Here is a 14,213-nt window from a genome sequence, read left to right on the forward strand (position 1 = left end):
AAGAATGAATGGTGGGTGTATCCACTTCCCTGTTATACACGCGTGGATTGCGCACCTGCCAAAGCTCATTTGGCTTGATTTGTATACAATATCGAAGACATCTGGCTCCCTGGCGTGATCCCATCAGTTGGTACGATCGACTACGATTGACTGACATCTGTATTGTAAAAAGACCTCGCACTCATGTTTTACCAAACCGGTAAGAGATATTTTGTAGAATGTGGGTAACCAGACTATTTTGCTTTTTTTGTATTTTTATTACTTTTATTGTATTTTTTTGTCCATATAATGGATATCATTGGGAACTGAAACCTTTTTATTACACATATGTTCAATTCAATAGCTTTTTCACTGTACAGTATAAAGATTATTTCACCATTTTTGATAATGTGTTCTGTATAGGGGACAGTTATTGCCCACCTATTACATTGCAATAGTTATTTTACAGGGTAAACTGGGAGGATTATGGATAGCTCAAGCATTGTTGAGTTCCAATGGATGACATAACCCCTCTATTTCTGGACCCCATTCCTAATTCACAGAAATCATCTTAACCTCACCAAGGGACCCCTCAGATGAGTTCCAGGAGCCGCTCAAAGGAAGGGTGATCTACAGTGGCTGATTACTGATTAAAGCAAAAACCACCACACCTGTGTTCAGTTCAGTTCCACCTGTGCTTTGCTTTCATGTGGAAATACTAAACAATACCAAGACAGTGAAGAAATGATGCAAAAAACAAAACATGCTTTAACTTTTGACCAGTGTAAGAGAATTATAATCTGGACTGAAGAAATTAATTGCATTTCAAAAAAAAAAAAAAAAAAAAAAAATGTATATTACATCATCAGTGGGCAGTAGATGGGTGGGCCGTCTGATCCAGACACTGTATAAATTATATGACAAGAAAGAGAGCAGAACAAACTCCTAACAGCAGGAGACTCACTCATGGCCTATGAGACAGAGGATCATGAGACTCAATACTGCTTTCCTGCCATCAACTCATCATGTATCAAGGGCTTTGAATTCTCTAGATATGAATACATTATTATGTATGTGTTTGTATCATTGCTGTCAGCATGGACTGTGTTTCTGAACCTGCTGGTGATCATCTCCATCTCTCACTTCAAGAAGCTTCACACTCCAACCAACCTGATTATTCTCTCTCTGGCTGTGGCCGACATGCTTATGGGAGTTCTTTTACCCATAGAGGGCTCTAGGCAGATTGAGACGTGTTGGTACTTTGGAGAAACTTTCTGTAAACTGCTTATGCTAATCTTTGGATTGGTTTTCTCAGGATCTCTCATTAATTTAGTTTTAATTGCTGTTGATCGTTATGTGGCTGTGTGTCACCCTTTACTGTACCCACAGAAAATAACCACAACTAACACTTTAGTGAGCATCTGTCTGAGCTGGGTTTGTTTTTCAACTTATTACACTACCCTTGTAATTAATAATGGATATTTTGACAATCCACTCAGAACAGACACGTGTTATGGAAAGTGTTCTCTTACAATGGGGTTTGCCTGGTTTGTTATTGATCTGTTCATGTCTTTTATTTTTCCATGTACCCTAATCATATCTTTATATTTGAGGATTTTCTATGTTGCACATCAGCAAGTGAAAGTTATAAACTCTCTGATGAAGGGTGGTAAATGTGTAACGGAAGGTTCATTGAGGAGGAAATCTGAGAGTAAAGCTGCTCTGACATTAGGAATCATTGTGATAGTTTATATACTTTGCTATGTTCCATACTTTATCTGTTCTATATCAGTAAACTCTTCCACAACCATAAATGTTTTATCATGGGCTGTGTACACAAATTCAGGTCTGAATCCACTGATCTATGCTTTATTTTATCCCTGGTTTAAAAAGACAGCTAAACACATCTTAACTCTGAAGATATTTCTGCCAGCATCCTCTCTGGTTGATATTTTTACAAAGCATCAATAGTAATTAAACTGGTAAAGCTGTCACTCATAAAGGATATGATTATCTTTGTAGGATTTATATTTGTAATTTACACTACATGTTTCTTAGTGTGTAGCTTATTTCAGAGAGTATGTTTTCTGCATTTGATGTTCAATTTAACTTCTTTCCACACATATTGAAATAAATCGACACAATGTTCATAAATTGTATTAAATTAACTCATTAAATAAACTGAGCATGCAGCATAAATACTCAATGTACTGTAATAAATGGTAAATGTAGATATTATGTGCTTTATGCTTAATCACTTTCATCAGTCATGTTGCATCTGTGTTATCAAAAACATAATGACAAAAAAGGGACAGTCATACAGAACTAAACTCGGTAAAAAAGTGATGTCCTCTAAGACATTTTCTGGGAAAAAGCAGTTAAAAGTTAATGTATAAATATTGGTATGAACATAAAAAGATTCAACAACTGGGACATAAACTAAACAAGTTCCGCAGACATTTCAGGAAAAGAAATGGAATAAAAACAACATTTTTGGTTACATTTTATTTTAAGGTGTCATTGTTAGAGTAATTATATATTTAAGTACTTAGCAATATTAATTAACAACGTGTACTTTAAGGTTAGGCTAGCATTATGGTTTGGTTTAGGGTTAGTTGCATGTAATTATGCATAATTTACTGTTATTACTATGGTAAATACATTTTTCAGATATATAACAAGGACACTGTAAAATAAATTGTTACCAAATTTTGCAATGTTAATATGTTGAATTTGGTGCATATTTCTATAATAAGCATTCATAGAAAAATCTCAAGCTAAAACTATAGAATAAAGATAAACCTATAGAATAATGTGAGACATAATGACAAATTTCATTAGGTGAATTAATGATCTATTAAAAACATTATGCAAACACAATAAAAATATTTATTTTAGCTATGCTTCCCTATTTATGTCTCTCTCAGATGGCATGTCCGTCATACTACCAATGTAGGAGTGAAATATAACATCATATCTGTCATTTCACTCATTATTACAACAGAGGAAATATATATTATCTCAGTCTATGACATAAGCTACAATGTGCTTGTGCTTTACCAACCTTAATTGAATACAAAAATTGACAGACAAAATGACAATCAGACAAGAGTTTGACCAGAAAGGTTGCTTTGCTGAAATATCATATAGTGGGAAATCAGGAAAGCAGAAAAACTGTCACAATGAGTCCTAACATCAGAGCAGCATTACTCTCAGATTTCTTCCTTACTGAACCTTTATTTGCACATTTATTATTCATCAGAGTTTATGACTTTAACTTGCTGGTGTACTACATTGAAAATTCTCAAAATATAAAGTTATTATCAGGGTGCAAGGACACAGCAAGGGCATGATGCTAAACTCTCTTTTTCATTCGCTTTTGAGAAGACATGTTGAAATCCTTCGTTTGGTGTCATAATATGATGCCCATATATAGTTGTCAGTCGGATTTAATGGGTGGGATTTATGGTAATTGAGAATGAGCATGCACGCACGTCCAATTTACGACTGATTGGAATTCATTAACACTCACACACATTTCACTATCACATCTGACATTTACAAAGTATTTTCAAAGTACTCGAAAGAGTTTTCGGGAAGGTCTCTTTACGCACAAATCACTCACATATTTACTCGTATATTTACGAATGTTTCATGAATAAGACCCAATGAGTTAATATCAAGAGCCCAACTAAAACAAACACTGATCACCACAATGACGACTTAAAATTACGGTTTTCTCCTTCAGTGATTCTGCTTGTTAACATTAGGTGTCTTCAATGTTGGCAATAAAAAAAAATGTTTCAAAGAATTGTTGTAAATTTTACTCATTGGTTAACTTTTAAGGAATTAATTTGATTAATTATTATTCAATTCTAATTTGTTAAATTTAATTAATAATATTGCTTGTAATCTGTTGCCAGCTGCCACACTTGTATCGATTAGATATGGCGTATTCATTTTTACAGTGCAAAGTGACCCCCAAAGTGTCACGATAATACAAATACTGCTACATTATCTAGCCAAACTGTTTATTATAGACCACAAATTTATACTTTACAAAAATAATTAGTTTTAAGGCCTGTTCACATTAAGGACGACAAAGGGCCTATTTTAACGATCTAAGCACGTGGTCTAAAGCACAAGGTGCAAGTGCAGTTAGGACATGTCCGAATCCACTTTTGCTAGTTTAAGGACGGTAAAAAGGTTGACGCGCCAGGCACATGGTCTAAAAGGGTTGTCCCTATTCTCTTAATGAGTAATGGGTGTGTTTTGGGATTTACATGCATTAAACCAGTGGTTCTCAATTCCAGTCCTCGTGACCCACTGCTCTGCACATTTTGTATGTCTCCCTTATTTAACACACCTGAACCAGATCATCAGCTCATTAGGAGAGACTCCATGAACTGAACTGAGTGTGTCAGATAAGAGAGACCTACAAAATGTGCAGAGCAGTGGGTCACGAGGACTGGAATTGAGAACCACTGCATTAAACCAACCAGAGTCTCATCTCCCATTCCCTGTAAAAGCCAGTTGCACTTGCGACATGGCAGATTCGCTATTTAAATGGCGTAATATGATAGCGGAAAGACTAAACATGTCCACCTGAACTGCCTGGTCCACCTGAACTGCCTGGTCCACTCTGTCCACCTGAACTGCCTGGTCCACTCTGTCCACCTGAACTGCCTGGTCCGCCCTGTCCGCCTGAACTGCCTGGTCCGCCATGTCCGCCTGAACTGCCTGGTCCGCCCTGTCCGCCTGAACTGCCTGGTCCGCCCTGTCCAACTGAACTGCCTGGTCCACTCTGTCCACCTGAACTGCCTGGTCCGCCCTGTCCACCTGAACTGCCTGGTCCGCCCTGTCCACCTGAACTGCCTGGTCCGCCCTGTCCACCTGAACTGCCTGGTCCGCCCTGTCCAACTGAACTGCCTGGTCCACCCTGTCCAACTGAACTGCCTGGTCCACCCTGTCCACCTGAACTGCCTGGTCCACTCTGTCCACCTGAACTGCCTGGTCCACCCTGTCCACCTGAACTGCCTGGTCCACCCTGTCCACCTGAACTGCCTGGTCCACTCTGTCCACCTGAACTGCCTGGTCCACCCTGTCCAACTGAACTGCCTGGTCCACCCTGTCCACCTGGTCCACCTGAACTGCATGGTCCACCCTGTCCACCTGAACTGCCTGGTCCCCCCTGTCCACCTGAACTGCCTGGTCCACCCTGGTCCACCCTGTCCACACAAACTGCCTGGTCCCCCCTGTCTACCTGAACTGCCTGGTCCACCCTGTCCACCTGAACTGCCTGGTCCACTCTGTCCACCTGAACTGCCTGGTCCCCCCTGTCCACCTGAACTGCCTGGTCCACTCTGTCCACCTGAACTGTCTGGTCCCCCCTGTCCACCTGAACTGCCTGGTCCACCCTGTCCACCTGAACTGCCTGTTCCACCCTGGTCCTCCCTGTCCACCTGAACTGCCTGGTCCACTCTGTCCACCTGAACTGCCTGTTCCACCCTGTCCACCTGAACTGACTGGTCCACCCTGTCCACCTGAACTGCCTGGTCCACCCTGTCCACCTGAACTGCCTGGTCCACCCTGTCCACCTGAACTGCCTGGTCCACCCTGTCCACCTGAACTGCCTGGTCCACTCTGTCCACCTGAACTGTCTGGTCCCCCCTGTCCACCTGAACTGCCTGGTCCCCCCTGTCCACCTGAACTGCCTGGTCCACCCTGTCCACCTGAACTGCCTGTTCCACCCTGTCCACCTGAACTGCCTGTTCCACCTGAACTGCCTGGTCCACTCTGTCCACCTGAACTGCCTGTTCCACTTTGTCCACCTGAACTGCCTGGTCCACCCTGTCCACCTGAACTGCCTGGTCCACCCTGTCCACCTGAACTGCCTGGTCCACCCTGTCCACCTGAACTGCCTGTTCCACCCTGTCCACCTGAACTGACTGGTCCACTCTGTCCACCTGAACTGCCTGGTCCACCCTGTCCACCTGAACTGCCTGGTCCACCCTGTCCACCTGAACTGCCTGGTCCACCCTCTCCACCTGAACTGCCTGGTCCACTCTGTCCACCTGAACTGCCTGGTCCACCTTAACTGCCTGGTCCACCCTGTCCACCTGAACTGCCTGGTCCACCCTGTCCACCTGAACTGCCTGATCCACTCTGTCCACCTGAACTGCCTGGTCCACCTGAACTGCCTGTTCCACCCTGGTCCACCCTGTCCACCTGAACTGCCTGTTCCACCCTGGTCCACCCTGTCCACCTGAACTGCCTAGTCCACCCTGTCCACCTGAACTGCCTGGTCCACCCTGTCCACCTGAACTGCCTGGTCCACTCTGTCCACCTGAAATGCCTGGTCCACCTGAACTGCCTGTTCCACCCTGGTCCACCCTGTCCACCTGAACTGCCTAGTCCACCCTGTCCACCTGAAATGCCTGGTCCACCCTGTCCACCTGAACTGCCTGGTCCACTCTGTCCACCTGAAATGCCTGGTCCACTCTGTCCACCTGAAATGCCTGGTCCACCCTAGCAGCTTCATACAATATGGTCCCCTGAACTGCCTGGTCCACCCTGTCGACCTGAACTGCCTGGTCCCCCCAGTCCACCTGAACTGCCTGGTCCCCCCAGTCCACCTGAACTGCCTGGTCCACCCTGTCCACCTGAACTGCCTGGTCCACCCTGTCCACCTGAACTGCCTGGTCCACTCTGTCCACCTGAACTGCCTGGTCCACCCTGTCCACCTGAACTGCCTGGTCCACTCTGTCCACCTGAACTGCCTGGTCCACCCTGTTCACCTGAACTGCCTGGTCCACCCTGTCCACCTGAACTGCCTGGTCCACTCTGTCCACCTGAACTGCGTGATCTACCCTGGCGGCTTCATAGCCGACCAGGTCCACCCAAGCCATGCCACGTCCCATCTCCTGTCCCCCGGCATGGGCCTGGCCCACCATCCCTCCCCCAATACCCCCTCGCTCCACCACCCTCCTGGAATTGTTTGGTTTTTGTTTTGTTTTTGCTGGGTGTTAGGAGCCGAGGGGGGGTTCTGTCACGTTTTGTTCTTGTCTTGCTTTATGTCTGTCATGTGGTCCCCTGTTAGTCATGTGATCCTGCCATGTGTTCCCTTGTCTGATGTGTCATGTTGTCATTGGTTCATTGTTTCATTGTACACAGGTGTCCCTTGTCTTGTCATTAGTCTTGTGTGTATTTAAACCCTCATGTCTGCCATGTGTCTTCGTCAAGTTTTGTTTCCCTATAACCACTCTTGGTAAGCGTCATGTTCATGTTTCTGAGTTCATGCCACCTCATGCTTTTGTTTTATGTTTTGATCTTTTTATATTTATGAATAAAGCTGCACTTGGGTTCTCAATCTTGCCTTCAGTGGATCCCTTACAACTAGTTATGTTCAAATGTGTTCCACTGTACATTTTTGTCATGTCTGCCTATTATACAGCGTTTTTAAGGGGCTTGTTTTGCTCTTTTTGTGATATCTGGCAACCCATCACGTCACCTAGTGCTTTAATCATGAGAAATTCAGAAGTGTCAAGGTCATCAAGTTCAAAAGTGACTAGGAGAGTAGCAGTATGAAAACTGAATAGCAGTAGCTTAGTAGTGTTGACCAAGTGGTTTAAATTATACACGCCTTGTAACTGCGTCATTATCCTACCACTGCTATGCTGATGACACACAGCTCTTCCTCTCATTTCAACCAGGCTGTCTGGCGGACATCTCGACATGGATGAAGGAACATCACCTGCAGCTCAACCTGGCAAAGACTGAGCTTCTCGTCCTCCCTGCCAATCCATCTCTACAGCACGACTTCACTATCCAGCTAGAATCATCATCAGTCACCCCATCAAGGTCGGTCAGAAATCTTTGGAGTAACATTTGATGACCAGCTGACCTTCACAGATCACATTTCAAAGACAGCTTGATCATGCAGGTTTGCAAAACATCAGGAAGATCAGGCCTTTCCTAACTGAGCATGCTACACAACTTCTCGTCCAGCCTAGGGCGGTCATCTCTAGGCTTGATCATTGCAATGCTCTTCTGGCCGGACTTCCATCATGTGCAACTAAACTTCTACAAATGATCCAGAACGCTGCAGCTCGTCTTGTCTTCAACGAGCCCAAGAGGGCCCACGTCACTCCTCTGTTCACCTCTCTGCACTGGCTACCTCTCACTGCTCGCATCAAGTTCAAGGCATTGATGCTTGCTTACAGATCTATCACAGGCTTAGCTCCCTCCTATTTTCACTCACTCCTACGAGTCTACATCCCTGCCATAAGCCTACGATCGGTCAACGAGCAACGAGAGCCACAAAATCACTCTAGAACATTCTCATTCACAGTTCCATGCTGGTGGAACGCTCTCCCCACCCTCATCCGGAATGCAGAATCCCTGACAACATTCAAAAGACAACTGAAAACCCTTCTCTTCCTACCTCATAAAAAATAAATAAATAAAAAACTTTCCTTTTCCTTTACATCCTTGCTTATCAGGCTTATGCTACTCTGAACAATGCCTGAACTTCATATTTTGAGCACTTCTTGCGTTGATTTTACCTCTTCACGATGACTCACTTAATTTAGTCCTAATTTGTAAGTCGCTATGGAAAAAAGCGTCTGCTAAATGACTAAATGTAAATGTAAAATGTATTTTACCATAGCCATAGCCTGGTGAACACTGACACACCGCGCTCCCTGTCAGTGCACGTGCTTGCGCATGTCTTTTTCATCAGTAAAATGCGATCAGTTAATTTGAGTGTCAAGTTGTAATCATATATCGACTCAAAGGAAGATTTTATCAGCTGGTTCAGTGGCCAGTTGTTTGCAGTTAGAAATATATAACTCTCGCAGCATATTTAGAAATTTTACCTCAGATACAGGATCATACATTCGCTTTAACAAGCATGTTGTTCATTACCACAGCAACCGCTTTCGTGTCATACTGCAATTTTCATGTTTAAAAAGTTACTATACATAAGAGACGGAAAGATGCAGATAACTAGGCTATACATTATTTAAGAATGGGGTGAGACAAGTAAGTGAAAGTGTGTTGTTGGAATTTGAGGATGAAATGCTTCCTAACCGAGTATCCCTAGGATATATGATGTATAATGTGAGAGAATACGTTCCTAAACCTTTGAGGTGTTTTAAATGCCAGAGGTTTGGTCACACAGCCATGAATTGCAAAGGGAAAAGAAGGTGTGCTAGATGTGGAAAAGGCAGGTTGAGATTCAGCAGGTCAGAGGGAAAAATAAAATATCATATGCAGAGGCCGTTGGACTGGTGAATCACAGGGAGGAAAGAGTAGTAAATGAGGCAAGTGAGAATCTGAATAAGGATCAACATGAACAGATAAAAGGGGGGTAAAGTTCTGGTTGATTTAAGGAAATTAGTCATCTTTTTAGCAGGGGTCATCAATGCTACCACTGAGGCAAAGTCAAAAACAGAAAGGATACAAATAATAGTAAAGGCAGCAGTGAACCATCTTAGCCTGAATGATTTGTCCTGGGAAGAGGTGAGGAATGAGCTAAGTGCTCAGGCCAGTCAGGAAGCTTCATTTGTTGGCTGATATTATGGTTCTTATTCTTCAATGGAATGCAAGAAGCTTGCTGGCAAATGGGCAGGAATTTAAGTATTTTATCAGTTCGTTACCAACTACACCTGATGTAATTTGTATACAAGAAACATGGTTATCACGGAAATTTGATTTTAGTATATATAATTATGATAGTTTAAGGAATGATAGGGAAGATGGTGTAGGGGGTGGGTGTGCTACATTTATCAAGAAGAATATTCCATATCAAGTTATATCAAAAGGAAGGGAGGAAGAGTATATTATTGTTAAAATATGGACTAAGCAAGAGAAGTTTTCTGTGGTCAATTATTATAATCCATGTAGAAGAGTAGATGGTAATAAATTAAATCAGATCGTTGAACTAGCAAGTGACCGCATTGTTTTATGTGGAGATTTTAATGCCCATAGTTCATTATGGGGAGGGGGGAAAACTGATTTAAATGGTCTAATAATAGAACAGTTGTTGGATGAGTTTGATCTGGTATGCATTAATGATGGGAGAAGTACAAGAATAGATGTTCACACAGGTAAATGTTCAGCACTTGATTTAACACTAGTGTCAAAAGAGGTGGCAGGTATTTGTGAGTGGGAGTTATGGGAGGACTATACTATGGGTAGTGATCATTTTCCTGTTTTATGTAAGTTAGGTGTGAGAAAGGATGAGAGGGAAGAAGGAAGAGAGGATAAATGGATATTAAATAAGGCTGGGGTAAATTCGAATATCTATGTAAGGAGGCGAGTGGTGAAATTGATTTAAGCCAGGATATAGATGAAATTGATGAAAAATTTAAAGAAGTACTGATTAGAGTGGCTAACTTATGTATTCCAAAAAGCAAAGGTAAAATGAATAGGAAAGCAGTTCCATGGTGGACGGAAGAGTGTGGGAAAAGCATTAAAGTAAGAAATAAGGCATTTAAAATGCTGAAGAGTAATCTTAACTTCCAAAGATTAATAGAATACAAAAAGGCCCAGGCTCAAGTTAGGAAAGTAGTAAAGAAGGCAAAAAGAGACAGTTGGAGAGAATATTGTAATAAAATAGGTAGAACGACTGTCACGGTGTGACAAATGAGGGCGGAACTAAAGTTCGCCGCAATTGTGTCCCCTCCGGTATAATAACAAGGAAACACTAACCCCCGTGTAAGTGTATATCTGTTGCCCTGCCAACCGGGATGAGGAAATTGACACCAGGTGTGGGAAATTAATCTAGAGCCATGACGAAGCCATGTGGGCATTGAGAAGGATATAAAAAGCCAGTGAAGAGAGACTGTTGTGTGGTTCTCTCCCGTGAGAAGTCGTTCTATTTGAGTGTTGCAGAGAAGAATTGTGGGGTGCAAAGGGAAGTGCTGCTGGAGGGGACTCGAGGAGTGTGGAAGAGTTGTGAAAACACACCGTTTGCCTGGAAGGGAGAGAGATAAGTAATCGACCATCGTATCTCGTACCTGCATGTTTCAACACTGAATTTGAGGTGGATTGGAGTGCTTTGATTGTGCTATCTAAACGTCACTGAGTGAATTATACTGATTCATGTTCGATCTCTTGCCCTCTTCCCCCGTGTTGGAACGGTGATGTGAATCCGTCTATGTCTGTGGAGGAAAACCCTGAAACATCTTCTTCCCAACATTTGAGCTCGTTGCTTGTGGCACGGAGACCCCTGGGTGAGTGCTGGCCTTATCTGCACTTATTGAAGTGGATTGCAGTGCTTAAATTGACGTTTCCCCCCTCACGTTGCATGTTTGGAGTGAAATTGCCGTGTGTGTGTGGAAGATTTATTCTCTTTTGCCGTGCACTCCCCACGTGCCATGCTGGTCTACTGTCAGTAACTGGAGCTTAATAATGTCGATCGGCCCCATCTGTTGAGGACTAGAAGGAATAGCATCTGTGAGTCAAACTAACCTCTCTGTTTTGAAGTAGCGATTCTGACTGGCTTAGAAGAAGCTCTGTCCAGCCTGTTGACTTAAGTTCGCTACTTGCCTGTCCACCCACCTGTATGGTGAGAAGGTTTGCCCCCCCTTGCAACACATGTGAGACTGCACACTCTATCTGCAATCTTGATTCTGTTTGTCTTAGCAGGAGCTCCGCTCAGCCTGTTGACTTTGAGTCTGCTGCAGCCCTAAGCCCACCTGCACGGTGTGAAGTTATCTGTCCCCTGCAACACGTGGGAACTGTATACTGTTGTTGAAGTTGATTCCGTCTGTCTTAGAGAAGTTCCGCTCAGCCTGCGACTTTGAGTTGCTACAACCCCAAGCCCATCTGCATGGCGTGAAGTTATCTGTCTCCTGCAACACACGTGAGAATTGTATATTGTTGTTGAAGTTGATTCTGTCTGTCTTAGAGAAGTTCTGCTCAGCCTGCGACTTTGAGTCTGCTACAACCCCAAGCCCATCTGAATGGTGTGAAGTTATCTGTCCCCTGCAACACGTGTGAGAACTGTATATTGCTGTTGAAGTTGATTCTGTTTGTCTTAGAGGAGTTCCGCTCAGCCCGCGACTTGAGCCTGCTACAACCCCAAGCCCATCTGCATGGTGTGAAGTTATCTGTCCCCTGCAACACGTGTGAGAACTGTATATTGCTGTTGAAGTTGATTCTGTTTGCCTTAGAGGAGTTCCGCTCAGCCCGCGACTTGAGCCTGCTACAACCCCAAGTCCATCTGCATGGTGTGAAGTTATCTGTCCCCTGTAACACACGTGAGAACTGTATACTGCTGTTGAAGTTGATTCTGTCTGTCCTAGAGAAGCTCACCTCAGCCTGCGACTTAAGTCTGCTACAACCCCAAGTCCATTCTGCATGGTGTGAAGTTATCTGTCCCCTGCAACACACGTGAGAATTGTATACTGCTGTTGAAGCTGATTCTGTCTGTTCTAGAGGAGCTCCACTCAGCCTGCGACTTGAGTCTGCTATAGCCCCAGGTCCATCTGCATGGTGTGAAGTTATCTGTCCCCTGCAACACACGAGAAGCTCCGCTCGGCCTGCACCTTTGAGTCTGCTATAGCCCCCGGTCCATCTGCATGGTGTGGAGTCACCTGTCCCCGGCAACACACGTGAGGCCTATATACTGCTGTTGAAGCTGACTCTGTCTGTTCTAACTGTCTGTCCTAGAGAAGCTCCGTTCAGCCGTTGACTCGAGTCTGCTGTAGCCCTAGAGTTCCAACTGTCTACTCACCTGTGGAAACGTACCTGTCCGTCGTAGGCCTCTGTGAACTTTGCATCAGTGTGGGAAGAGGATTAGCCCTGACTGTATATCCACCTGTAGAAACTCACCTGTCTGTCGGCGGTCCCTGTGAACCCTGCATCAGTGTGGGAAGAGGAAGGGCCCTGACTGTCTACTCACCTGTGGAAACTCACCTGTCTGTCGTCGGTCCCTGTGAATCCTGCATCAGTGTGGGAAGAGGAACAGCCCGACTGTCTACTCACCTGTGGAAACTCACCTGTTTGTCGTCGGTCCCTGTGAATCCTGCATCAGTGTGGGAAGAGGAACAGCCCGACAGTCTACTCACCTGTGGAAACTCACCTGTCTGTCGTAGGTCCCTGCGGACCCCGCATCAGTGTGGGAAGAGGAACAGCCCCGACCGCATACACACCCGTGGAAATCCATCGATCCATCTCAGGCCATTGCGAACCTTGTATCGGCGTGGGAGTGGGCCCCGGAGACTGCTGCATTGCCTCGATTCCGGGGAAGAAGAGGAAAGGAAGATTTTAGCTTAGGTTATTCAAATTACTTTTAACTTTAATAAAAAGAACTGTTATTCCCTCGAATTCTGTTTCCGTCTCGTCTCTGACACGCTCCTCAGGGTGGTCCTGGTTCAGGGGTGGGCGCAGTCCGGCTTGGCCCATCCCGACCTGTGACAGATTTGGCGTAAGTCGGCAGGGTACCACCTTGAGTTGAGCGATCAGAGTGAGATGGCTGAAGAAGAAGAGCCAGTAGTGCGGCAACCGGCAATGCTGATTTTTATGGGAGCCCCGTGGGCCCAGAAGTACGGAGGCCCCGGATCAGAAGTGAGTTTGTCATGTTGGAAAGCGCAGGTCGAGTACTTAGCCGGACTTCAAGGTCTGAGTGCCCCTCAGAAAGTACAGTTTGTTTTAAATTCCCTGGAAGGAGAAGCAAGAAGAGAGGTACAGGCAGCGCCGGAAGCAAATCGAACGACGGTCCAAGCAATCTTTGAATTTCTCACGGGGCAATATGGAGACACCACCCCGGTAGCTGTCCTGCGAACGCAGTTTTTCAATTGTAGACAAGGGCCTCGACAAAATGTCCGTGCATTCACACTACAGTTGAGGGAACAGTTCTCCCGTTTGAAAGGAAGACAGGATCACGGTCTGGGTGATGAGGAAGTCCTGTTGAGAGATCAGTTTCTATTTGGATTACGAGAAGGCCCTGTGCGTCAGAGTCTGCGGGTCCAACTACGACGAGAACCCGACCTCACTTTTGAAGAGCTGCGTGGAGAAGCTTTAGCCCTTGAACGTGACCATGCTGCGAGCGTAGACCCTCCCAGTTGTCTGGCCACCAACGCCACTAGTGTTCCACCGCCCCCTGCTACATCGGACTGGAAACAGGCCCTTCGGGAGGAGCTGAAGAAGGACGTACGTGAGCAACTGTCCGAACTGTCTAAGTCCCTTGTGGCAGAACTTCGCCGGGAACATCCCCGTTCATTGCC

General features: G+C 44.9%; 1 protein-coding gene across 1 annotated transcript; it reads left to right on the plus strand.

Moving 5' to 3' along the window:
* Positions 1 to 849: 849 nt before the first annotated feature.
* Positions 850 to 1,950, plus strand: LOC311305657 (trace amine-associated receptor 13c-like; the record flags this gene model as incomplete). Its single annotated transcript, XM_084433470.1, has 1 exon — positions 850 to 1,950. The coding sequence occupies exon 1, from the start codon at positions 946 to 948 to the stop codon at positions 1,948 to 1,950; it is 1,005 nt and encodes a 334-aa protein (XP_084289596.1). The 5' UTR covers positions 850 to 945.
* Between the last annotated feature and the right edge of the window lie 12,263 nt (positions 1,951 to 14,213).

This window comes from Rutilus rutilus, assembly GCF_951802725.1.
Source record: "Rutilus rutilus genome assembly, chromosome: 1".
NCBI classification, from domain to species: Eukaryota; Metazoa; Chordata; class Actinopteri; order Cypriniformes; family Leuciscidae; genus Rutilus; species Rutilus rutilus.